Here is a 27908-nt window from a genome sequence, read left to right on the forward strand (position 1 = left end):
TTGTTTGTCTGTTCTGTGCAACATGCATGCTACACCTGATATAAACATGAGTAACCTGCAGAGGGAGACAATCCAAAGGATAATGAAATGAGATCCTCATATGACTGCTATTATGTCTCTGCTTTACTTTATAATAATTACCGTTGATTTTTGCCAGTTTCCAGTTTATCCCACTGCAACATTTAAACCTAGGAAAATACACTGATTAAGATGTTAAGGATTAATGATCACCTATCCTTTTTAATTTATTGGAAGACCGTATGTGTGGTCACACTAACATAACATTTTCTGCTTCTTTGTTAAAGAAAAGAAGTGTAGGTGGCAACATAATCAATAAAAAACATTAAGTTTATAGTGTGTCGTCATATTTTGTCAACCCCTGTACTAAGATGGACAAATTAACAGGAATACCTAACAATGATTTTAAGAGTCTAACACATTTCATATCTGTTTACCAAAGCACAGAAAATCCCAACTGCTTAGTTAAGTTAATTAAGCTACTGAGCTTACCATTACTCTATGTTTGTGCTACAGTAAGGTATGGCCTTGCAAAACTAACTTAAACAGACCTGGCTAGCTTTATTTAACCTTAACCTAACACATATTTAGATTAGCATTAATTCAATAATCAGTCCTCTGCAAGAAGTAAAAAAAAAGCTAAAGGTATTGTTGGTTAATTTAATTGATAATGCACAAATATGAACATAATGCTAAACCACTTAGCTTAGCTATCCAGATAGTACTATGCTAACGTTGGAAAAACAAGATCACCCTATCTACGGTAGAGGCCTAATAGCATAACTCTTGAGGCTATTATGCCTCTAACGTTACCGTAGATAGGGGTTTCTTGTAGTTCAGTTAGGAAACGGTTATCTATAAGTTATCACACATTAACGTAATTTTTGGTTAAGGAATAGTTTTTCGCTCTGTTGAATTAACTTTAAATTTGCTGTTAACCTTTTTCACATATATGGTAAATTAGCAGTAACGTTAGCTACTTGCTAAGCATTAATGCTAACGTTATATTGTCGTTTTTAGCTAGCCAAATTAATGTCTGTGTTAACTAACGTATGTCTAACTTGTGTCTATGTTATAGCTGTTTAAATGTCTGGTTGCATACAGCTAAATTCTAGGTCAACGTTATGCTGGTTGGTTAATAAATAATCACAAGTGCAAAAAATTTAAATTCCCTGCCCTCTGTATAAGCGCAATGGCACCGGTGTTTGTCTCCACTTGTATCTACGTCAAAAGTGTCTCCCCCCGAGGTCATTTGTGAGCTACAAATGTGATGGTAACGTTAACTGTAGAGGTGAAAACCTCCGTGATGGAGCGACCGAACTGCTGGCTCACACACACACACACAGACACACACAGACCACAAAGGCGAACAGTCAAGCCTGTCTGCTGGCTGAGGATGCTGGAGTGACAGAGAGAGCAGTGCAGGCTTACCTGCCCTGCCCAACCAGGTGTAGGCTACTCGTCATCTGGGGGGGGGGGAGCTGTCGCCACCAGGTACGTTTACTCTACGACCAAGCATCGTCCCGGTGAAACCCAACATCCAAAATCCTTTCCTCACGGGACCATTGAGATGCACCGTTAACGTTTCGGCGAGACTTCATTTCGACTCTGAGATGAACTTAAAGTGGACAGTGAAACGATTTCTTCTTATGTCGTTTTCAATCTCCCACTTTCTGTTACTTGAGGGTGAGTATTGATCGTTTTACTTCTCCAAAATATTATAATAGTCTTTTAATAAAGTTTACTACACAGATATGAATTTGACCTACTTTTAACAACATAGGGGGTTACCATAGTCACCATACCCTTAAGGTATTACAAGTTATTTTAGAATATTGTTATATATATATATATATATATATATATATATATATATATATATATATATATATATAATCTTTCTGTTTATCTGTATTATCTGTCATAAAACTGCTCTCCCTTTCTGCCCCTTCTTATTGTTGTGTCCTAACATGGCATCTAACTGCTGCCTCATTACAAATGACACAGATGTGCATTAGCCTACTAAAATGTTTGTGATTGGACACCTCTGGATCTGCCTTTAGCTACATCATAAGGATGATTTCATAATAGATAAATAACTGATACCTATTTTGACAAATTAATGTTAATTGAATAACTTTACGTTTAGGAGCTCAGAGCCGACTTTCAGTGGCAGAAGGAAGACTACAGAGGTAAATCAAAGAAATACATAGAATAAATCTCTCTCTGTCATTAATAGTGCTGCCAAAATATAAGTAATATTGGGTTAGAATTGTGTGAGAATTCCTAACACAATGACAGTGATGATTGCTTTTGCACTTTCTATTTCTGTCATTACAGTATGTGACAGAGACAGCATATGAGTGTGTGTACGTGCACTTGCGTTAGTGTGCGTGTGTGTGTGTGGGTTCAGTAAAGTAGTTTGGAGCTTGAATTCAAGTGGTGTAAAGTGCACTTAAGTCTCCCCTCTGACTGTTTCTTCCCACTAATGTGCATGTTTGTGTGTGTGCAGAAGGGCTAATGCACTTCGGAGGAAACGGGATCTCCTCGGGGAGGAGGTTGGTACACTACACCTAAGAGAACCAGAGGAGGTCAGGGCACCCACATGCGCACAACACCCTAACCGGCACAAAGCTGTCTTTGTAAAGAATGAGACGCACTCACTAACACATACACTTTCTCCCACTCAACCTGACGCAACTTTTAACTTACAGCAGCGGGTTCACCAATGGTACAGCACTATGTCACTGATGCTGGTAAAGCCTGAGAATTATTTAAGGAACTACTCTAAGTGTGTACTGTTTCTTGTTTTCCAAGACATACAGACCACTGCTGTCAGAGGGTACTCTGTCACGCAGCATTTTACACAACTACACAGCCAGAGATTCCTCTTCAGGTAAATATGCTACTTATGAAGCTACCCAAACGCGTTCACAGAAACTTAAACCTATAATAGACTGGGGTAGCCTAAGCGATCTTGAGTTTGTTTGTGTGTTTCCCAGAATATTGCGGCTGCCTCAATGGTGGCTGGTGTCAGGAGGGCGGTGTGTGTGACTGTGCTCAGTTCCAGGCACTGGGAGACCGCTGCCAGATCAGTGAGTAATAAGCACACACACACCTACACGTCTACCTTTGGTGTCAGCTAAGATTCATCAGAATCTCATCCACATGGTACTCGTATTGTTGATTGACAAGCATTCCTGATATGCAACAGACTAGCTGGTTAGCATGTGTACAGCTTTTTAATAACAGTATACAGTTACCCACACTCAGTTATACAGGAATGAGTGTGTGTATGAGGTTATTCGTGTGTGCATCAGACTTTCCAATCATTCAACAAAGGTTAATTATCTCCACATACTCCAGTATTAATTATCAGATTTCCCCAGATCTCTCTATCTCTCTTTGTTGATTCAAATACACACACACACACACACACACACACACACTTTACTCCCCACAGCAGTAGATATAAAGTCACTTGCACTAAGGTAATAGGGTAAGGGCTGAGTGATTGAGTTTCTGGTTTCTATATTCTGAACAGACTCCTTATATAGTATATCTGGAGATCTAAGGTCACAATTATTGTAAAGACGTTTTTCATTTCAGTGAACTAATTTAGTGTTGACACACATGTTGGAAACAATATAGTTTCTGAGGGACCTGAAACTGATCTGAGGCTTGAAGTTAAATCCCGGAATAGACTATTTACAAGAAGATAAAGAATATCGATTTTTCAATCAAAATTAAAGCTTCATCTAAGATAAATGATCACACTCTATAGCTATACATCTACAGCTATAATACACATTTTGAAGATCAGGGTCACAGAGCTGATTTCACAGAACACACACAGAACATGTTCTAAAAATATTAAATCAGATTGGAAAATATTGTTGTCTTGTAATCTTGTAATTAACATATGTAAAGTATAATTTACTAAATGTGCCAATTTCGGATTTCCATCAGCATGACAAGCCATTCACTGATAAGATTAGAAAATGTGACTCACTGTCACCAGCATCCACCCACTCTTATTTTGAGGAGGGTTTCAGGCAGCATCTTGGCATAGCCTGGCTATGGGGATTTCCTGCAACAAAGGGCTTTTTAGAAAATCCAGGTATTCATTTTCCACTGATAAGTTCAATTAAATAAAACCTGATGATGTAACTATGATAAAAGAGATAGGGTGTATGACTTGCTCTCGCACTTTAGTAAAGTGTCAATTTTCGCTGAAGTTCATTTGTGTCATCACGTGAAACTGATCCACTTCATCATTACGAGACTCTTGTCTGAGTGAGCTGCTCATTTTCCTCTCAGTACCTAACCAGGGTCAGGACAGAGACGGGATCTGCAGGTCATGGGGTCAGCACCACTTCGAAACATTTGATGGCATCTACTTCTATTTCCCTGGAACCTGCTCTTACATTCTGGCCCAGGATTGCCACTCAGCTACACCACAGTACACGGTGTGGGTAAGAGCATCAAAATTACCCTCTGAAATATTTAACTGGTATTAAACCTTTATGTATAGTAAAGGGTAGTTTGGCATTTTTACAGTAACCCCATGTTTACACTCAAAATAAAAGAATACACAAGTCATTTTAAGAAACTAAAACACAGAGGTATTTAGCTACTCAAACCAACCAAAATGCTTCAAACAGGAGTTAGATAAGCGTGATACAACAGTAGTTTAATGCCAATTTGCAATTATTGTCAACTCCATATAAGCTGTAATTGTCATATTTGTTTGGTTAATTTTTAGTTGTCTGTGCTTTGCATACAATATGTTCTTCTTGACCCATTAAATACTTTTAAAATTGGAAACAGAAGACTAAGTTTTATTTGAGTTTTCTTAGTTAAGTCATGATGCATTTAAAACTCATATTTAACAGCAAATTCTTCCAGACCTCATTTAACCAGTAGGTCTGTAATATTTTATGGTGGTGATGGTATTTGTATTTCCTACATATCTGTCCTACTAACAAGTATAGCTTGTTTAGCCAAAGCCTAATATACTGTAGCTTATTCATTTGTGCAGTATACCTCCATTGTTTTCCAGAAATGTTTGGACAAGAAATCAGTAAGCCACACTTTTATGCTGGATGACGTGTTTCTTTACTACCATGAAAATTGGCTCTGTAGTTTAGTTTGAGTGCCCACCCAATGCGATATTTCTTCCCATTTGAGTCATGTTTTTTAACTATCCAGTTGTTTTAAGAAAAGTTTAACTATATATTGGTGTCTGTAAAGACTTCTTCGTCAATAGAAACAAACGACTTTGGGCTGAGAGCCACTGACAGGCTGGGGAAGTCATGAAGTTTTAAGAGACAGATTTAATATTGTTGGTTTTAAATATTTCATGCCATTTGTTGACAGTAACAAAAATATAGGATATCACCAGCCTTATCCTTTAAACTGACAAATAATGCAAAAAAAAGTTTTGTAAAATTGTTAGTTACTTTAAAATGAAGATATTTCTTACTCTGTCTATTTCTTGCATCTTCTGTCATACATTGTTTGATAATTATAGCGTAAGTAAATGTGGTTCCTGGTGGCAGCATCATTACCAGACATGTGACTGTGGTTTTCAGAATGCTAATCCTTGTTAATAAATGTCCCCTTTCTTTTATTCTCTTCCATCGTTTTTCTTGTCTTCTTAGATCCACAACAGCAGAGTGTGTGATGGGAGTGTGTATTCATGCCCAAGAGCGCTCAGTCTGTTCTTCCCAAATGAGGAGGAGATCCATATCTCTGGATATCAGGTCCACCAGGGAGGCCGCAGGTGTGTGTGTGTGTGTGTGTGTGTGTGTGTGTGTGTGTGTGTGTGTGTGTGTGTGTGTGTGTGTGTGTGTTGTTTGTTTGTTCTGCAAAGATGTAGAGAGAAAAAGACAGATAGATTTCAATAAAAACATCTTGCTACAAAACTGTAAGAACAGAACTCTGGCAAATCAGTTATTCTCTGCCCCATCCACTGTAAAGTCACAGTAGAACATAATTAGTATGATTTTCAAAGAGCTCACTTTGCCTGTCACTCTCTTGATGCATCTGTCTCTGTAATGTCAGGTTAAATCTGCCTCAGACTGTAGGCGGTGTGTTCATTGAGCGACTGGCCGATTACCTGCTGGTGAAAAGTGTGTTTGGCTTCTCTTTGGCCTGGGACGGAGGCTCGGGAGTCTACCTGAAGATGAGCGAGGAGCACCAGGGGGCCCCCTGTGGCCTGTGTGGGAACTTCAACCACCTTGCTGGCGATGACCTCACCACTGCCCGTGGTAAGACCGGCCTGACCGGCCCTTCATCCTCTTTTCCCTTCTCTCAGCACCCACTCACCTCAATTATTATTATTATACACTCAACACTGATTCTGGCCAATTATAACAACAGTTGGGCCTGGAGAGACCAGATTGGAAGGACAGCAGAGAACTGATAGTTTGGGTTTGAATGGCTGGAAGGAGCAAGAATCCTTCCTCAGATGACCAGTAATATGAGCTGCTGTTCCCAACTTGTTTGAGCAGAGAGCTGTCCTGCAGCAGAGGATGAACATAGAGAAAGAGAGTAAACAAGTCGAAAGGCTCTGGCTATAAAGCTGCTATGGACACATTTGCATTTATACACATAGTTTTAATCAGATTTCCTGTTAATGCCTATTTATTTTATTTTTCAGATTTTATGTTTTATGTAAATGCGTTTAATGACAATATAGAAATCGAATGTTTGAATGGTACATCACTGCACAGTGTCTTTACCCTGTGTACGTGCTTAACTATGCATTTTTTTATCTGGTTCTTATGGCTTGTGGCCTGGGTGTACATACATACTGCACTGTATGTGTGGTGACTGTGTGTTTTAGGCATTCGGACAGATGAGCCTGCACTCTTTGCTAACAGCTGGGCAGTGGACCTGCCTCATGAGAGAGCCTGTCCCGCAGTAGATCTCGACTTCAATGGGCCCTGCCAGTCTGAGTCAGACATGGATGTAAGAATCACAGAAATATTCTTTTTACTTCAATTATTACCATTAGCATACACATGGGCTGAACAATGACACTGCAGTGTCACTGCAAAGGATGCAATGTAATAAGGCAAATTAGGCCCACCACAGTACATTATATTAAAGTCTGAAAAACTAACATCTCTGTGTGTTAAATTACTGTAATGATATTATGTGCATTATTCTCATACTGTGCTGTATTTATTGTGAATGTGTGCAGGATGCCATAGAGAAATGCAGTGCACTTCTCTTCTTCCCATTTCTGTCGTGTCATGAAAACATTGACCCAAACCCCTTTGTGGCCAGCTGTGTGTCTGATCTCTGTGTGTAAGTCAAAACACAACAGCATTGATTATTGATATATTTAATTTTTTCTTCACCCTCTTTTCTCTGTGCTTAGTGTAAGCCCAGTTACATAATAAACCTGCCTTCCATCACTACTGTAGCTAAAGTATAGGGTTTCAGTTGTAGAGCTTCTCCAAATAAAATAAATTGTTTCCCAAATTCATTTCATAGAGGGGTATTTCTTTCAGATCTGATGACGAGGAAACGTTTTGTCGTGTCTTGGTTGAGTACACCCGAGCCTGCTCACATGTTGGATATCCAGTAAGAGAGTGGAGAGACAGCTTCCCTTCTTGTAGTAAGTAACCACTGCAGCTCCACATTCTCAGAGAAAACAGTTTGTTTCATACGTGAGATACACTAATCGTGTACATTTAGTCCATGCTGACATCTGCCTGATCATCTGCCTTTGCATGAAACTCAGCTGTGTGTGTTTTGTATGTAGATGATGGCTGTGAGGAGAACTTTGTCTATAGAGATTGTATAAGTTGCTGTCCACCCACCTGTACATTTGAGAAAGAGTGTCTGGGAACCAACCTACATTGTCTGGACGGCTGCTACTGCCCTGATGGTATTTCATTATTTTCCTAATTTCTGTTAAATCATGTTTAGTTGATGGACCTCTAAACTTTGCAATCCTCTTTCCCACAGGTCTAATCCTACAAAATGGAACATGTATCGCTGTTTCTCAGTGTCCATGTGTTTACCATGGTACATCATATGTACAAGGACATGTGCTTCAACAAGGATGTAGTGTTTGGTGAGTGTGGACATGTAATCACCGGAGAGCGTATGCTGTAGCTTTGCCAACGTGCTGTTAACCTACTGCATGTTGTATTTTAGTGTGTGCATGGGAGGAGTGTGGAACTGTACTGAGAACAACTGCACAGGTGAGTTTACGCTTTTAGAACAGTTAGTTACTGAAGGGAAAGCTGAGAATTCAGATTCATTACCATACCTCTTCTCTCTTCTTAGCTGAGTGTTCGGTGGTAGGGGATGTGTTTGTGACGACATTTGACGGTAGGATGTTTCTCCAGCCGGGGGCGTGTCAGTATGTCCTGGCAAAGACCCGCAGCAGCAGCAGATTCTCCGTCACGCTGCAGTATACTACCTGTGCAGAGGTAAGCGTGTATGATTACTTGCGTACACACACTCACCCTGTAGTATCTTTTCTTTATAGACTTAAACAACCCTTCTGTATGGCATGTGTGTCTACAGCAGCAGGTGTGTATTCAATCAGTGACAGTGGTGTTGGATGAAGACGTGAGTCGTCAGATCACGTTGACGAGAGAGGGTGAGGTGATTATTGGTGTTTACCCGGCGCCTGTCTTGCCCTATGTTGATGGTAAGAATCACAAAAGCCTTTTCATACACCACAGGTTCATATTACATATCAAATGCAGACAGATCACACTGAAATAATTATTTTTACGCTGTAATAAAAATAATTTTTTAGGTATTTTATCTTGGATCATGGGTTTTGATGTTTGTTTCTGGATGTATAGATGCAGTGGAGGTGCGGAAGCTGACCCCTGTGTTTACACAGCTGAAGGCAGGTATTGGTCTGAGGCTGCACTATGATGGTCGAGGGGGGCGGGTCTACCTGCAGCTACACAGTCATTGGCGCGGACAGACGCTGGGCCTTTGTGGAACCTTCAACGGAAATCTACGAGATGACTTCCTGTGAGCAAGTGCTTCCCACCTATTGATCAAGGTTGAGTATGTCACATTACCTGACTATGTTTGTGTGTTTGTGTGTGTGTCTGTGTGTGTGTGTGTAGGTCTCCAGCAGGTATGATAGAAGGTACTCCTCAGCTTCATGCCAATGCTTGGAAGGTTTCATCTGCTTGTGTCGCTCCAGTCAACCTGCCCATCGTGGACCCATGTGAAATGAACCAGCACAATGGTAATATTGGCTTCATCTTTTTTTCTTTTTATTAGTTTGGATGTACTTGTAATTTTTACCCTAATTTGTATTAGGATACTAGATAGGGTGAAGGGTGAGGCCTGACATCAAGTTACAGAAGGCCTCACATAAGGAGCATAAACTTCATGTTGCTTACAATCCAGCGCTGTACATCCTGACATCCTAAATAGTATTGATTCCTGGGTGGCACTGTGAAGTTTTAGTTGCAGGGCATCTTAGTTTGTTTAAATGTATTAAACAGAGTTGTATGTGTGTGTGTGTGTATGTGTGTGTGTTCTAGTATTCTATGCATCCCAGTGTGAGGTGCTTTTGGGGAATGTGTTTGCCCCGTGTCATGGCTACATCAGTCCGAACATCTTCCAGCAGCAGTGCCGCTACCAGGCCTGTCGTTGTGGTAGCAGCTGTTTGTGCACAGCACTGGCTCACTACGCCTACCTCTGCTCCAAACATGGAGTCAACATTAATTTCAGATCACAAGTCTCTGAATGTGGTGAGTGTTTGGCTTTTTCAGATACTTTGTTGTGTTTAAAATACTTTTAAATTTATGACCCAGATTGGTCACAGATTAAAACTGTGCTATATTTACTATATTTGCTTTTGTACTTTTTGAACTGCGTTACAAAAGCATTTCAATGAATCTGATTCTCTCACTGTAATTTAAGGTTATGAGTGTTTTCTCATTAGTTTTCTCCTAACATCAGAAAAACCTTATTGGTCATCACATGGCGATGTAATTGTGTGTGTGTACAGGAGTGGTGTGTCTTGGAGGCATGCTGTACCACTCTTGTGTGTCGTCTTGTGGGCGGTCCTGTCGTGCTCTGTCTAGCACAGAGATGTGTAACCCTGACGACTGTGCCGAGGGGTGTGGCTGTCCAGATGGCAGTTACTATGACGATGTGCGCCAGCGCTGTGTGCAACTGTAAGACTTCACCGCCTCATATATCACCCATATATCATCCTAATGATGGTCATCAATTGCTATTTGGCTGAAGCACACACACACGAGCAGACACACAAACACAGAAAGCAATATCATTATTAGGTTAATTTAAATAATGTCAGGAGTTTCTCCTCAGGTCTCAGTGTCACTGTTACTCCATGGGAGGTGTGTCACAGCCAGGTGAGGTGACCTTCAGCGCCTCTGGCCCCTGGTAAGTCACAGCTGGCGTTGACCTGCTCTGAAAAGTGAACACTCACTTTGGCTGCTCTCCTAACTGCACACAGTGTAACATCCTTACACACACTGTCTTGATACATTTGAGAAAGCAATAAAAGCTTGAGTGATTGTCAAATGAGATGTAGAGCACTTAATCCAACCTTCTGTTTGATAACATTACTCTCTTTCCCCTAACACTCACCCCTTTTTCTCTCTCTTCCTGTCTCTTCCACCAGCCTGTGCAGAAATGGGGAGATGGAGTGTGTGCCAGAGGAAAAAGGTAATCCCGCCGCACTCCCCCCTCCTTTCAGTTCCTGTTCTCGTTCGCTCCAACAACAAAGTGCCGTTTCAGGCTGTGTCCCTCTTGCTGAAATCAAGAGCCTTATGTCTGTGCTTGTAGCTTGTTTCCCATGACTGGCTGTTGCGGTTGATTTTTAACGTGACTAGGGCATTGATTTTCTTGAGTGTGTGTGTGTGTGTGTGTGTGTGTGTGTGTGTGTGTGTGTGTGTGTGTGCATTACAGAGCCAGATAGCGTAGAGGTCGGGGAGTGTCCAGAGGGGAAAGTGTACCACAGCTGCACCGAGCAGAGAGGAGGTGTGGCCTGTGCACCAACCTGCCGTAACCTGATGTTGAACCTTACCTGTCCTCCCAGCACGCCATGCATCCCTGGCTGTGTCTGCCCTCCTGGGTAAAATAACAATCTGCTGCCTTCCAATATTGTTTTGTATTTGTGTGTTTTAAAAACAGTGAAAGTAATTTTTCCAGTCCTCTTGGCAAAATATACTATAATTTCCTTTACATCTTCCAGGGAGTCACTTCTCTCTGTTCATTTCAGTATGGTATAGAAATCTACCAGATTCTATAAAGAATACTTGAGATCAGTGCTCATTAGAGAGAGCACAGTCCCTACAACAACTTAACTTGAGGAAGCAAAATATTAACTGTAATGTATTAGCAAAATCAGTTTTCATATTGTGATGAAAGAGTGTTAGTCAGTAGCCATCTGTTATTAATGGGAAAAACCACAGGCATAGTCTTGCAAGGTATAGTCTAAAAGTATATTTATTCAAGTAAGACTGACATTTACAGTAGTGTATGCTTTTGTCCGTTGCGAATTACAAACCTTCATATCATCATATAGGTTTAACTCCCAGAACTGGGTTATTTACTTTAAATTACTTTAAGGTGTTTGCATATTCTGTACCCCCTACTGGAGTTATGTTTTATATATGAAGGCTGGTGCTGCACCATGGGGAGTGTTACTATCCAGAGAACTGCCCCTGTGCGTGGCTGGGCCTTGAATACCTGCCTGGAGAAATTGTGGAAACATCATGCTATAAATGGTATACACCTTTACTGTACTCTCCATTTGTATAGTCACATAGATAGAGAAACACCAGACTGAGCAGTGATTCAATGATGTTATTTACAAATGAATGTTTTACTGCCTTTACTACGTGCAATTTTCCATGTATGATTTGAAGTAATTTCTAACAAACTGTAGTAGTAACAGCACTTTTTTCCTCCTCTGTTCTCTCTTTACTGTTCTCATGTGCGTCCATCTGTCCGTCTCCTCAGTGTGTGTCACCGTGGCTATTTTAACTGTAGCTACTCACCATGTCCAGCTGTGTGTACTGTCTACAGCGACAGACACTACCACACCTTCGATGGCCTTGAGTATGACTACTACTCTGACTGTCAGGTCTACCTGATTAAAGTGAGTAGATTCTGTGTGTGTGGATCTATATACGTAAATACTTTTTGGTGTGCACATTTGAGTGTTACTTGTGCATATATCGGGGTAAAATTACGTAACTGACTTGACATGTTTATGGATTCAGTTTGGGCACTGAAGTACTAATTAGGTGGCGTCAGAGTGCTGCTTGTGCTTTACTGTGACAGCAAAGTCTGTCTAGGAGATGGGATGTGTTCAAGGGCTAAGGAGGAGCATCCTCCATATTTCCTGGCCAAGACTGATTTGGATCTGGGAAAGAAGATCCAAGCTCATTTCTAATGTTGGAAGAGAGAGTGTTTTTTAATTAGAGCAGATTAAGGTGTGCATTTGTGTGTGTGCTGGTGGGTTTGCACCGTGGTAATGCTAGCAGACGTTGTGCAAAGCTGTAGCGACACAAAGAGACCAGTGTTCACTTCAAACCCCAGGCCTCCTGCGCTCCCAGGGATATAGAATTAGAATTAGCAGAACAGACATTCCAATTCAGACCCAACAGACTGCCAGCCTCCGCGCAGACCTGGAAACAATGGGGAAGCAGGTCAGAGCTGTGTCTTAATAGCCTAGAGTTGCTTCCTCTTCTTGTCACCTCTCATGTCCCCAGAATGACGCTGTTTCCTGAACAGGTAGAATCAAATTCCAAGTTTCAATCTGCTGTGTGACATTCATTTCTTGCATTTCAGTCTGCTGTGGCTACAGTAAAGGGGCAACTGTGAACAAACAAATAAAAACAGCGATGAGAGGAGCTGATGAAACTTTCTTCCCTCGTGACAGTAATATTTTGTCTCCTCCTCTCACCAGAGTGCAGGAGAAACCGAGGTGTCCATTGTTGCCCAAAACAAGGACTGCTATGAGAGCGGCATTGTGTGCATGAAAATGCTGGTCATTCACGTGGGACTTACCAAGATCTACTTCACTGACAACTCTGGCAACCCTGTACGGACTATACACACAGTCATGCTCTCTCTTTACCAATCAAGCTATGTATCTTTGTCTCTTTTCCCCTACAAAATATAAAAATTAAATAGATCAATAAAAACTACAGTGATTCCTGCTAATACCAATCTGCTTTGTTTGTCCTGCCTTAGAGCCCGTCTACTGTCGTAGGGCGAGGGTCAGAGTTTGAGCTATGGAAGGCAGGCTACTACACTGTGGTCCACTTCTCTAATCAGGACCTGACCATTCTCTGGGACCGCAAGACAACTGTACACATCAGAGCTGGACCTCAGTGGAAGGTCTGGACTAGGAGTAGAGTTTTTATTGTCCTCAGAGATATTACAACTGTTCTTCTGAAAGGAATTCTGCTTTTATTCCTCTAGGGCCTACTCGGTGGGCTATGTGGAAATTTTGACAGTGTGACAGTGAACGACATGACCACCTCCAGCCACATGGAGGTCAATAATGCACAGACCTTTGGAGATAGCTGGGCCCTGGGACAGGTATGAGTCAGCTCAGCTCCCCTCCTCCATTGTTCTCCCTTTACGCTCTTTCCTCTCTCTGTCTTTGTTTGCCACTCACTCACTCTTTCAATCCGCTCTAACTCTCCTGTTGCTCCTGTAATTAATGTGTGCTTGTCTCCCTCGAGCCCGCTGTGATATTTAAGAGTAATCAGACACTCAATCACCTTCTGTGTGTGTGTTTTGTGTGTTTTAGTGTGAAAGTGACTATGTAGTTGAGCGACCGTGTGAAGGGGACTTAGGCAGACAGCCGTACGCCAAGAGGGAGTGTGCTCTCCTCTACAGTGATGTCTTTGCACCCTGTCACAATGTGGTGAGTGCCATTGAACTGATATATACACATTCACACACACACACACACACACACACAAACATCCGTACACAGTGAATGTAGCCGTAGAAAGGTTATCTTTCTTGCAACAGGGGAGTAGGGGTTGCTGAGGGGTTATGGGAACAACTCCTAACTGATTCCAGCGAATACACTGTTCCTCAGAGATAAATACCAAATACCACACCAGATGCAAGGCTAAACACATGCACGATTACACACACACACTGGACATCGCACACTGGCACACACCTAAATGTTTTATTACAGCATAGTATTTCTGTATGTGGCCAGCAGATGGAGCCATGTACATGTGTGGAGCCAAAACACCTAGTTCATTTATTTGACTTTCTTAACAACATGCAAAAAACTTTCAGTGAAGATATATATGGACATAACCCCTGAACATCTCCTCATGGTCTGGTAGCTGCCCATTCAGTGTGTGTGCACTAAAAAAAAATCATAAATCTGGTGTTTGTATATAGCCCTGGCTCTGTAAATGGAAAACAAATAAAGTGGCTCGGACCAACACTATTCCAGCCATTCCAGCCATGATTTGGGTGTCAGCAAACGTTAAGTTACTTGCAGACATTCAGCTTACTTTCTAGTTCACCAATATAAACTGTTGTTGGGATGTTAGCTATAGTAGTCCTTGAGGGGATCCCAATGGGTCCCCAGAAACTATAATTACATCCTAAAGTAACAATGACAATGGCAGAATGTTTGACTATTGTAGTGTGTATTAGTATTTAAGGGTGTGCGAAATGTATCGTCTACAATAATATCTTAATTGTTGTTTTAACAACGTGTGAGCAGACATTATCAAGTAGGCTACATCACTCATTTGCAAAATACGATCAAAAACACCCTGTCCATGCATTCAATGCGTCATGCATGCAGCTCAACTGTGCTAGAGTAAAACAAGCAATATCTGCTATAAATGCATGACTGAAGTTAAAAATGAGTGAACAAACAGCACCAGGAGAGAAAACACAGACACCACCAGCTTCACAATCTACGTCATTAGATTGAATTGCTAGACATGGATTAACCTCACTCAGGTGGTTTAGCTTTGAAAAGGCCAATGTTGCTGAAAAGATATCAGTCTGTAAACCATGTTGAAAATTGGTTGACTTTAAAGACCTCAAACTAACTACCGCACAGAATATCAAGAATATGAAAAGCTTTGGAAGTCAGCTGTCCACGACAGACCTAGACCAGCCAAGGTAGCAGCACAAAAACAAAGCTATTACGACAACAGCTACGACAGACCACACGGCTACAGTGACAGATGAAATGGTTTACTAATACTTGCACTGTTTGATGTCAGTAATATTTGCGCTGGTAATTTCAATGTTTTTATTGTTTTACTTGAATGCTTCAGTTTTAAGTAAATAAATAAGACCTGTTTCCATTAATGTCATTAGTAAGCAACAATTAATCGAGCGAGCAAGTACAATATTAAGACTTTTACAAACTAAATAAAATATCCACTGTCCTCATCGTTATCAACAAAATCCCAGAAAATATTGAGATATAATTTTTTGTCAATATCACACACCCTGAGTAGTTTGTATGTAGGCAACATCTAAAAGCAAAATCCTGTCATATGGGGCCCCTGTGAGAAACTCTTAAAATGCGGGTCCATGGTCTAATTTTTGTCAGTTTAGCAACAGTTTGCTAACCCACAACCTAGCTAACGCTATTTACTAGCTGTGTTGTTGGTTGTTCTGTATCATGGCATTTGTCATGGTATTGTATTTCTCCAGAATCACATAAACCACCTTTAAGTAAGAGCTGTTATGGCACTGGTTTGAGCATTACTTGCATTGCACATGAAAACATTGTTTATTTTCACCTTGTTAAAGAAGTAACATAGAGTAAGTGAATCCTGGTTTCTTTACATTCAGTTTTTATGCTTTAGCCCAGAGACCAATTCCTGCTAATGTGTCATGTCCTTCTTAGAGAGTAGTTTAAGTGCAAGACATCCAGTCAGCCTAGATGTGTACACTTTCAGAAAGTCTCTCCCAAGCTTTTTTACTAGTGTGTTCCTCATATATATTATTTATGTACCAAAGTGTGCCAAAATATTTTCCATGGGTCCAAAAACAAAATGTACATGACTTATACATAGGCGTGTTATATGGCGCTATGATCCATAGCATTAAGATTTTGTTAATAGTAGGCACATTAAGAAAAACATGGCCTTGTATTTTCTTTTCCTGGGAGATTGTATAAAAACAGTTTCCCATAAGTGAATAAATCCAAAGAGTAGTAGTTGCTTTGAAGCTTGAATCTATAAGGTCATGGTTAGATGACACAGAGTTTTTCCTCCAGCATTCAGAAAAGAAAAGTGACGACTATATTCACTCTAGCTGTTCAGTTCTTCTGCTGTTCAGAGGTAAGGTAAGTAAGATTTAATAACACAAGTGAAGTTAGTCAGACATCCCTATTTTAGTGACTTAACTGAGTTTTCTCCATTAGGAGTTTCTCCTAATTAGAGAGAAGACACCCGTCCTTGGAAGTCAGATAGAATCCAGCCCTGTACATTTCCACTTCTAAAGCTCAACTTTCTTGAGAAAAAACACAAATGGTACTTGTTATATGATTAAGTTAACTTGCATGATACTGCGCACTTATTTTGGGATTGTTCAAAACCAATATAAAAATAAGATTATTACTCCCGAAAGTCTTTTCTAGTAACATGAATGTATTTAATTGCAGTCAGGATGCAGCACACTACCCAATCAGTATTTTTTCTATTTTGTGCTAACCGCATCTAAAATAGAAGTAATACTGATTAAAATGTTGCTGTGATGAAGCATGCTGTTTATGCATGTTACAGTAGCCAGTATCAAAAACTCCCAGTCCCAGTCAACCTCGCCTTTGGAGAAGACCAACTCATTGCTGATGCATTATGCCTGTCTGTCATAGAGCTCATCTGATCCTTTCTGCACCAGAGGTTGACCCATTCCTTTGTCCTGATATCTCATCACTCCTTCCCTGTCTGAATTATTGAAAACAACTCACCCTCTAAACAAGACCTCCCCTATGTTTCCCCCAGCAAGATTTGGCCTGGTTTACTTTATGATTGTTTGTATGTGTGTGTGTGTGTGTGTGTGTGTGTGTGTGTGACCATGTATACATGTTGTGCGTACCCTTCAGGTGGATGTGGCCTGGTTCTATAGGAACTGCCTGACAGACACTTGCAATTGTAACCGTGGGGGAGACTGTGAGTGTCTCTGCACGTCCATCGCTGCATATGCACACAAATGCTGTCAACAGGGGGTCACAATACACTGGAGATCGCCCTCTGTCTGTCGTGAGTACACACACACGGACACAAATGCTCATAGCAGGGATGTGACCCCTGTTTGCCTCTCTTTGCGTCAGCCAACATTCTGCTATTTTTCATCTCAGTTACATATCACCTCAGAGCTACTGAAATACTTTATAACTTCTGAACTGTCTTGCTCTCTTTCAGCCTTTGATTGTGAATACTATAACCAAGGTATGTATGAGTGAGGTTTGTTGTTTTCAGAGAGCTCCAAATCCCTGCTCGCTTGTCACCACGCTAATTTCCTCTCTCTTTCTCTCACTTCCCCACAGAGCTAGGCGATGGCCCATTTTCCTTGGTGAGTGCTGTTTATAAGGACACCATGTTTGGAGTGAATCGCACCAGCAGTTCAGTGTTTCCTCTGGTGAGAGAGAGACCAGGGCAGTTGCCTGCCCCAGGCCTACTGTTCAACTTCATGATCACAGCAGGCTTGCAGAAGGACAGAACGTCACGTGAGCATCCACATTTACATGATACACACTACCACTCTTTTTATTGTTTTTTGTTTTAAATTAACCCCTATTCCCATATTTTCCCAGGTGTCCCTGTGGTATCACTGGAGTCTGCAGAGAGGCCAAACTATTATCTTGTCGTGTCAGGGCGCAGCCGTCTACAGATGGAGCGCTGGAGTCGGGGGGCAGAGTTTAGTCGCAGGGCAACCTTTATCCAGCACCAGGGGCTGCTTCTGCCAGGTCACACCTCGTTTGAGCTTGTCGGCCAACCTGGAATGTTTCTGACACTGACACGCACTGCTGCACGAGCTCAGCGATATGAAACCTCGGAGGGCTTCAAAGCCAGCAGCAGCTTCACACTGGAGGGTCAGAAACGCATGCCAACCCAACACAGATACACATGCATTTTCATACACACAAAAACCTAATTAGGTGTTTTTCTTCTCCTCTGGCAGAGAGCAGTTTCGTGATACCTTACCGTATGATGTGTGAGTGGCGCTACAAAGCTTGTGCGAGCCCTTGCGTTCACACGTGCAGTGATCCAGATGCCACACGCTGCCAGTTCCTGCCTCCGTAAGAGGCTTGGCTCATTCAAAGCTTTCATACAAATAACATAATCTATGCTTAGGTGCTGAAATAGTTTCTGTATGTTTCAGTGTCGAGGGCTGCTTCCCACGTTGTCCCAAGAGCATGGTCCTTGATGAAGTCACTAGAAGATGTGTCTACACAGAGGACTGTGAGTTCCACGAATGATTGTTTTGTCTTTAAAATGCCATTAAGAAGTAATGGTTTTCTCATGCAATACATATAGTATTTATTATGTGTTTGTTTATTTATTATGTTTCTTAAATCAGCAAAAGATATGTACTCCTGACAGTAATCCCCTCTACTAGGTGTGTCCCTTCCCCCGACTCCGACACCCTTTGCATATGTGACGCGGTCCAACAGAACAACTACAGTACCACCAACAACTTCAACTACAACCACAACAACCACTACGACTACTACTACAACCACAAGGCCTACAACCACAACCACCACTACTACCACAACCACTAGAACCACCACTGCCACCACCAGAGCAACGACTACCTCCACCACTACAGTCAGGCCCACAACCACCACTACAACTCCCACTACTCCCAGCACAACATCTGCAACTGAGCGTGTCACCACTCTGCTCACTCCGTCTCCACCTACAACTCCTCCTGCTCCTCCCACCACTATTGTTTCTACCACTCTCACTCACTCAACTGCGCCAGAGACAACCACTCTCAGCACGACTGAAATGACTCCAACTCAAACTACGGTAACCACAGGGGTCACTACAACGGTCACCACAGCAGCTCCCTCCATTGTATCCACTGAAGCTACCACAGTCTCCTCGACTTCTTCTCCTCCATCCCCTCCTACTCTTTCTTCCACCATCCCCCCCTCCACTCCTACCTCCACCACCGTTACCACGCCATCAACGCCATCTGCAACATCCCCAGGAACTTCCACCGCACCTCTTCTAACTTCCCTCACTTCAAAGCCACCGCCCACCACTACTGCCCCCACCTCCACAACTTCTGGCCCTGTGACCACCACAGAAACCATGTCCACTCCTCAACCTACGCCAGCGGATACAACCATTGCAATAGCGACCACCTCCCCATCAGACATCTCAACAGTTGTGGCAACCACAGAAACACTTCCTATAACTACTGAGCCCACTACTGAGCCGGTAACCACAGAAATAGTCACAAGCCCTGACACCCCACTTACAACAGAGGGACCATCAACCACCCATCCTTTCCTCTTGCCCAATACAACCTGCACAGTAAGTGTTGCTGTTGTAGTTAAAATTCAGTACACAGCCACAAACACATTGAAGAAAAACGTGAGTATTGAACTTGATAAATTAGGACAGTTATTACATGAACAGATTTACTTACAGTAGTTTCAAGTGTTTATCTCAGTATCTACAGACCTTTTCACAGCAGACATTTTGACTTATCATAGTAGGTGATGCTAATAACATGAATGATGAACACGATGATACAATGGCTCCGTTCTATTCCAGTCAGCCATGACAGTGTGACACTGAGTCGGCATGCACAATGCCAGGACCTTGAAACCAAAGTAGCTAAATGAAATTCAGCCATGATCCATTTTATTGACAACTGTGCTTAACGCATGCTTTGTAAAACAACATTTTTGTCTTTTTCTCCACAGCCTCCATACTCCTACCGTATCAATGAGTGTGCTGAGCTCATCTGTTTCAATGGAGAGCTGCTGCTTCACAACTCCTCTCTACACTGTCGCTACAACACCACCCCGCCCCGGTGCAGTCTGCTGGGCCTGCCCATCCTTATCAACACAGATCCCTGCTGTCCACAGTGGCAGTGCCCCTGTATGTTTGCTTGTTTATGTAATAAATCTGATGCTCCCCTGATAATGGGCAGGCCTAGAGCTTTCAATCCATCGTCTGTTGCGATGATCTGTGTTTGATCTTATTGAAACAATTTTCCTTTGCCAGGTCGCTGCACTATGATGTCAGACCTGCGTGTTATCACATTTGATGGCAACAACGTGGCCTTGTATGACAACGGCTCGTACATCCTGGTTAATCTGCCCAGAGAAACAATTATTGGCACTGTGGAAAAATGTCCGACTAGCCAGGTAACAGACAGAGAATGAAAGAATGAAATATGAACTGTATCATAAGACATCTGAAAACGATTTTGTCTTGTTTGTAGAGTGTAAACTCCATCAGACGAACTGTGAGTACAGTCTCTTCTCCTCCCTACCATTCCCTGCAATTATTTTTGCATCATAATAAAAAGCTGTTAATCAATATATACTATCATGGATCTTTACATTTTCTAATTTCTCTCTCCTCACAGAGTCCTACAGGTGGAACATCCGGCCTGTGTTTTAAGAAGCTGAACATTACTACCTCCTCATTCAGAATCATTATCAACCGACTGGATCGCAAGGTGAATCTCTTTGCCTGCTTTGCTAACAAGAGTTCAATTTGTCCTACTCAGATAATGTGGTTCTTGTGTGCCTGTGTCCACGTGTGTCTAGGTGACAGTAAACTACAGACCTGCCAGACTTCCATTCTCCCGTCATTCTCTTTATGTGGAAGACACAGGCAGCATGTACCTGATCCACACACCCGGCGGCGTTAGCATACAGTGGTATCACAGCACCGGCATCATGGTGCTGCAGTACATTACTCCTTATAACGCATCTGTGCCCACTCGAGGCCTGTGTGGTGAGTCCACACAAACACATACACACACACACACACCACCAGCTTTGACTGCAACAGCACCAGCCTAATTTATCGAAGTGCCAGCTATCAGCACCTAAAGGTTAGTGTCTAAACAGCAGCTTTGACTTGAGTCATTATGGGATATGACAATTTGAGATGTTGTTAGCCATTTGGTTTAATAAAGATCTTACACACACACATACACACACATACACATTATCTCACTCCACGTTTATTTTGCTCACTGACAATGCAGAAATATAACTCAAACACACTTAACACCAACATCGGCCCACCCATTATGCCAGGTTGTTGTGATGGGAACCCAGAGGATGACCTGAAGCTGCCCAATGGCACAGTAGTCAGAGAGGTGGGAGACATGACGCTCTTCCTGCAGGCTTGGAGAGTCCCCACCACAGATGAAACCGAACACACACGCAGGGTCGGAGACAACTGCACCACGGGGGACTGCTCCACCTGCCTCTCCATGCTCCGCCAGAGAACCTTCATGCCATGCCACAGCAAGGTACACAGCATTTTACAAGATTCATTGTAAAGTATCTGTTTAGTTGCTTTGCCATGTATGCAATACTACACAGATAAGTCAATGATCATTTGAGTCATTTCAAATGCCAAACATACTCTGGCTCCAGCTTCCAAACTCAAATATGAGGATTTAGTACAACAGATTAATCAATGAGTTAAAATAACCATTAGTTGAATCCCTGCATGACTGGTTGTGTTTTTGCAGGTCCCTCCGGAGCAGTTCTGCGACATCATGTGGGCAGGGGACTTGCACTACAAGGATCACCAGTGTGACTTTCTGGCGGCGTACGTGGCAGTCTGCTACACACATCAGGTGTGCATCAGCTGGAGACGACACAACTTCTGCCGTAAGGAAACACAGGCAAAGACATGACACACACGTACGCAGATGTATTCACTTGTGTTTCTCATTTGCTCATGCACTGCTAAGCGCCTGTCATTCTGTAGCATTGCGGTGTCCCCCTGGTAAGGAGTATCAGCCATGCGTGAGCACCTGCGCCAGCCGCACCTGTCTGAACCGAGAGTACTACGAGGAGACCACCTGCTCCTTCATCAGAGAGGAGTGTGTGTGCCGCAGTGGAACCATCCTGCACCGCGCTGACTCCCCTTACTGTGTAACTGAAGATCGCTGTGGTGAGTAATTACATGTCTTTAGGATGAAAGCTGGACTGTCATCTCTGAATACATTTTGGACAGTGTTTCATGTTACTCCTTGACTCACATCCAGCTGTATCATCAGTGTATTTACTTGGCTCTGATTTATCCAGTGTGCACAGATAATGAGGGTAACCCCCGGGCCCCGGGCGAGGTGTGGAATGGCTCTGCTCGCAGCTGCTGTCTCTACAAGTGCATGGAGAATGGCACTGTGGTGGCTGTTGAGCCAGACTGCAACTCTGTCCCTACACCGCTGTGTGAGAGGGATGGAGAGTATGTACTGGATGTGCTGGAAGAAGGAGCCTGCTGCCCAAAGAAGATCTGTGGTGAGTTTAAAAGTTAAGTTGTTCTTTGCCAAACAAAGCATCTCATCCAAACTAGAAGATGATGGTTTAATCTTTTCCTTTTATTCTGCCTTTAAGTCTCACCCTTTATTGTGATATTATTTTGCTGATGATGGCTCACTAATTCTGTATCTAACCAAATAGCCCAAATACTTTTAATTTCAGAGACCAAAATTCTTAAGATTTAAGTGAACATAAGACCCACTGAATGATCTTTCCTCCCCTTGTCTTTTTGCTCCTTCACTAATTTTCAGATTGCAACATGACCATCTGTGACAGTGAAGCTCCACCTTGTGATAATGGGAACAGGCTAGTGATTGGTTACAGCGCTCTGTCCTGCTGCCCAGAGTACAGATGTGGTGACAACAAACTTTCATTTCTCAACTCTTCCCTGCAAAGTTTTTAGACATGTCATCCTTGTTTAATGTGATACTTGGCCTGAACATTTCACTGAGCCCTTTGCTGTGACTGGTCTTTCTCAGAGTGTGATCCCATGGCATGCCCTCCTGTGTCTGCCCCCAACTGCAGGGAAGATCAGTTCCTAGTGGAGGTCAGGGGGGCTAGATCCTGCTGCTACTCATACCTGTGTGGTAAGTTTTAATTGTGGTTCACAGGTCAGTCTACAACTGAAAATGAAAGCCTTTTGGTTTGTGGTTGGCCATCTACTGTGTCTCTATTTTTGACGCCTCCATCAATTACGGCAACACAACTGAATTTGTTGTTTGTGTTTTCTGTCTGAGCAGTGTGTGAGTCATGCCTTGAACCCATTCCAACTTGTTCACATGGAGAAATTTTGGCTGTGGATCTAAACACCACTAACAGCTGCTGTCCACAGTACCACTGTGGTAAGGAGTGTGTGCATGTGTTTTTGTATCTGTATCTGTGATCAAAGATCTCGATCAAAGTCATGTTTGTACTTTCTCCCATGTGTTGCAGTGTGTGATGTCAACGTCTGCCCTGAGTCACCTGTGAGCTGTGCACCTGGTCTCTCTTTGGTTCAAACTAATGTCCCTGGGCATTGCTGCCCACAGCACCACTGCGGTACACACTCAAAAACACACACACTTACTCACACTAACACACACACAAATCCTATTTGTTGATTGATTAGAATAATCTCACAAGTTATTATGCCTGTCACATAGTTTCATAAACTTCACACTACCTATCTCTTTAACTTGCTCCCTGTCATTCCCAGAATGCCAATGTGAGGACAGCTCTCTCCCCATATGTCAGATGGTAAGTCAGCAAAAAGCTGCATCACAAGTCACTGTACAATCAGGAAAAAGTGAGCAATATCAGTTAAGTCAGCACTCTGATTTCTCTCAGGGGGAGGTGCTGGTCGAGGTTCCAGATGGAAGCACTAACTGTGGCTGTCCTCAGCATACATGCCGTATGTGTAACGCAAGCATGAAAGCTCACACCTGACACTAGTGTGACAATAGACAAGACGTAGACATTTAATTATATCTATAGCATTTATGAGTTACTTACAGTATAGTTTTATTTTTTCTATGGTTATGTGTGTGTGTGTGTGTGTGTGTGTGTGTAGAAAAGGCAGAGGTGTGTCTGTTCCAAGGGGTTACAGTGCTGGGCCCAGGCCAATCTCTGGTTCAGTATCTTGAAGGAGCTCTGTGTTACACTGTCCACTGTCTGCATCACAAAGATCCAGACTCTGGCTTCTACGCCATGGAAATTACCTCTGTCAACTGCTCCCAAAAATGTGGACCTGTATGTATCCAACACATTTAACACATTTTGATAGCTCACATAGACATTGTGAGAAGCATTTTCAGCTGTTGCATTTATGCACTTACCTTTCGTGTCATATTTTTAGCACCAGGTGTATGTAACGTCCACGGACCCTCAGGTGTGCTGCGGCTCCTGTAAAAATGTCTCCTGCACTTTCACCAACGAAAACGGAACAGCAGAGCTTTTCGCTGTAAGAACAAACACATTCATATGTGCTCAGTGCTCCCCTTTTTGAGCAGGACTAATTCTGATTGTGTGTGCAGGCAGGGAGTTCCTGGGTGGAGAACTGTACACGTTACGACTGCATGGAAACAGCAGTGGGAGCGGTGATACTTGCCTCTGGGGTGGTTTGTCCCCTTTCAATGACACAGAGTGCATTCAGGTCAGTACTATATATCTGAATTCAAGTCTGAACTCTTGCAACCATTTATTGTTTACATTCATAAGCCTAATAATTACAGTAATATGTCACTAGTGTTTTTCTGTTTTGTATGGATGCATAGATCAGAATTTCTAAGGCCTGATCATACACCGAACAAAATTATAAACACAACACTTTTGTTTTTGCCCCCATTTATCATGAGCTGAACTGAAAGATCTAAGACTTTCTCTATGTACACAAAAGGCCTATTTCTCTCAAATATTGTTCACAAATCTGTTAGTGAGCACTTCTTCTTTGAGATAATCCATCCACCTCACAGGTTGTTCAGTGTATGTGATAAAATCAAAATACTATGTCAGAGATGAACAGCATGTTTAACTTTAGATTTTATGTTTGTCTGACTCGTCTGACGTCATTCTTACTCTTTACGACATACAAAGTCAAATTTAAGTTTTATCTGCCAAAAAAAATATAAACATTTGATTGGTGTACTAATTCTATTTATTAATATCTTTGTGTGGAATTTTTTGGAGTTGTATGGAGGGTTTTCCCCATAAACTTTGTTTTCTCTTGCAGAATGGTGGTGTTGTTCAGAGCTATGTGGACGGTTGCTGCAGGACATGTGAGTCTCCAAATTTATTAGGTGCTTCTGGTAATGCTTTGAGCTATCAATCAGAGGGGGTGAGCGCCTTGTTGCCTGGCAGTGGATGAGCTTATTGGCTGAATGGTTGGGGGTGTGGCCTGTTGTAGAGGGCGGAGCTAAAGCTTGTTGTTGGCCTTTTACTATATCATATTCAGGAGTTCAGACAGTAAGATTTTGTGGAAAACCTAAGAGAAGAAAAACTAAAAAGAATAATATAATAAGCCTGCTGTCAGCATTTAATAGTCCTTGCTAAGTCAAAACATAACTTCCTGCGCTTGTGCTTTCAAGATAAATGACATGTGAACTGTTCTTAAGATATTTCCAAGTTGTGTGGATTAAACCTTCAATAAAAATGCAGTGGTGACATTTTATCTCTCTGGGGATTCGGCATTGCAGCCACGCCCGCTTGCCTGCTTTAGCAGTGACTTTGCAGTTTGGCCAATCATGGTGCTCCACGGTGAGCGTTTCACCAATGAGGATGGGAGATGTTTCAGGGGCTAGGGTTTGCCCTGCTGAGCTGCTCTTTGTAGTACATCAAATGGCTGAGTTCCTTGGCTGGCTGCCCGGAGTGACCCAAAAAAAGATGTGAAATCCATGTGCATGCCAGCTGCACTGATTCAGTCCTCTGTGTGTTTGTGTGTACCGCTGAACTGTGATGTCTGAACCAAACGTAACCATGTGTGTGTTCTTATGATGTTCTTTGAACTGGACGGCTGCGGTCCCGACGATGCTTCCAGGTTCTGGAGTGGGTGTTTTACCATTTACCGTTAATCCCATAACCCCCACTGGTAGTACTAACTGTGACACAGGTACCACCACCTTGCACTGTTCCCACTCAAAATGATTCTTTGGCATCCTGACACTCAGTGACTCATTCACTTGCACTTCAAGCTTTGTGTGAATGTGTGCGATGCAAGTTTATTTTTGTGTTTGTGTGGTTTGTGTTTTCATTTTCTTCCTCTCACTCTTTAACCCCCAAAACAATATAACATTAACAACATCTAACCTCTCCAGCAGACAATATGTAATGTTCAATATTTGATCAAATCAGAGCTTTCACACCAGTTGTGAGACAAAATAAACTCCACTGTTAACACAGCCATATAGTCAGAAAAATCTTGAGATCTTCTAGTCTTTTCATACATTCCAGCCCTTCACAGAATACTTTTGACCAGCTTTGATTGGCTTAAAAAGTAAGGTTAAGTATAGGTCAGTAGCCAATAGGAGAGCCAGATCTCTACTGTGAGAACTGTGCCCCCCCCGCCGTCACCCAACTGTCAATCAAAGCAAGGTCCTACTGCTTGGCAACAAAGAGCCCTGCTCAATAGGCCTTTCAGGGTTGTGTGAGTGACAGGTCTCCGTGGTAAAATGATCAAAAAGTGTGTTTGTGCATGTTTACCAGTGTGTGTATTTATTTGTGTATGTTTAGACTCACATCTTCATGTTTTCTGATGTTAAACGCTATGTTTTTAGTGATTTATATGAATTTACTCCGAACGTCCTGTGTGTCTGGAGTTACTTCTGTCACTCTGTGTACGTATCTTATTTCTGTGTGAACATGTGTGTAGGTAAAGAGGATGGTAAGACATGCAAACGTGTGGCCATTCGGACTACCATTAGAAAAGATGACTGCAGGAGCAATGCACCGGTGAGGGAAGAGAGACATGCTAGCATCAAATGACGAGGCTGAATTTCTGATACAAAATTATAAACTTTTTTTTAAATGACAATTATGCGTTGCCTTATTCCTCCTCCTGTCATCACCCTGTCTCCTTCCTCTTACAGGTAACAGTCTATTCTTGTGACGGGAAATGTCCGTCTGCCACCATATTCAACTTTAACATCAACAGTCACGCCCGGTTCTGCAAGTGCTGCCGCGAGAGTGGACTACAAACCCGCTCCATCACGCTGTACTGTTCTCGCAATGCCACAGTCGTGGACTACAACTTCCAAGAACCTCTGGACTGTTCCTGCCAATGGAACTAAACACAGGATCCAGGCCGAAAAAATTGATGAACGCATAACAAATGAAGAGAATGTATGAATTGAAAATAACTGATGGATTGTTTTCAAGTAGTTTTGCACATTAGTCTTTATTTTCTTTAAGACCTGCTGTGCCAACCCAGTCAGCTTTCTAGTGCTTCCAAGTGATGGTGCGATGCCATTAGCCTCTCATCTACTGTATATTAACAATTGATATTTTGTTAACACAGCAGTTGTTGCATTTTTATATGCACTGTTGGGCTCAAACACTGTATATGCATTTTGGTTTGTCATAGGAGAAAAATTTAGCCTCTGTACAAATGAAAGTGTTATATGATGCTTTGTTTCCTTAGAAATTTTTAATGAGTTTCTAAAATGTGGTCTTAGCTCTCTTTATAGTTTCTATATTTTGAAGTAAAGTAGGTGAATAAAAGATTTAACAGTGTCTTTGTCTGAATTATTGCTGACAGGCTGGACAGTCCTCATGACCTGCAATGAGTCCTTCTCACACAGGCTCACACAGTTTTTTTTGTTCTCAACCCTTACAACAGGCACATGCTCACCCTGATTCAGCATTTGTAGTGCTGACATGAGTTTGTGTTTCA

At 42.2% G+C, this 27908-nt stretch overlaps 1 protein-coding gene across 1 annotated transcript; it reads left to right on the forward strand.

Annotated features, from left to right (window-relative positions):
* The first annotated feature begins 35 nt into the window (after positions 1-35).
* otogl (otogelin-like) lies at positions 36-27748 on the forward strand. The gene is given in 58 exon segments (XM_038705292.1): positions 36-1704; positions 2168-2210; positions 2531-2576; positions 2836-2914; positions 3021-3113; positions 4339-4493; positions 5682-5803; positions 6085-6290; positions 6869-6993; positions 7229-7335; positions 7542-7648; positions 7796-7921; positions 8002-8110; positions 8194-8240; positions 8326-8471; positions 8569-8695; positions 8856-9033; positions 9132-9256; positions 9558-9767; positions 10028-10196; positions 10354-10428; positions 10670-10713; positions 10957-11122; positions 11670-11777; positions 12013-12151; positions 12965-13099; positions 13252-13398; positions 13483-13602; positions 13817-13933; positions 17114-17270; positions 17433-17459; positions 17558-17737; positions 17825-18103; positions 18193-18310; positions 18394-18473; positions 18631-19559; positions 19955-20132; positions 20259-20401; positions 20479-20502; positions 20626-20718; positions 20810-20999; positions 21308-21525; positions 21751-21892; positions 21993-22178; positions 22313-22525; positions 22798-22902; positions 23026-23133; positions 23287-23388; positions 23480-23584; positions 23742-23782; positions 23873-23936; positions 24096-24274; positions 24381-24485; positions 24559-24646; positions 24649-24677; positions 25254-25299; positions 26889-26968; positions 27106-27748. Coding segments are annotated over 58 exon segments (7854 nt in total). The 5' UTR covers positions 36-1631; the 3' UTR covers positions 27307-27748.
* Positions 27749-27908: the final 160 nt, after the last annotated feature.

The sequence above is a fragment of the Micropterus salmoides genome, unplaced genomic scaffold (assembly GCF_014851395.1).
Source record: "Micropterus salmoides isolate LMB-PRFRI ecotype aquatic unplaced genomic scaffold, ASM1485139v1 Ms_hic_scaffold_8, whole genome shotgun sequence".
In the NCBI taxonomy this organism is placed as follows: domain Eukaryota; kingdom Metazoa; phylum Chordata; class Actinopteri; order Centrarchiformes; family Centrarchidae; genus Micropterus; species Micropterus salmoides.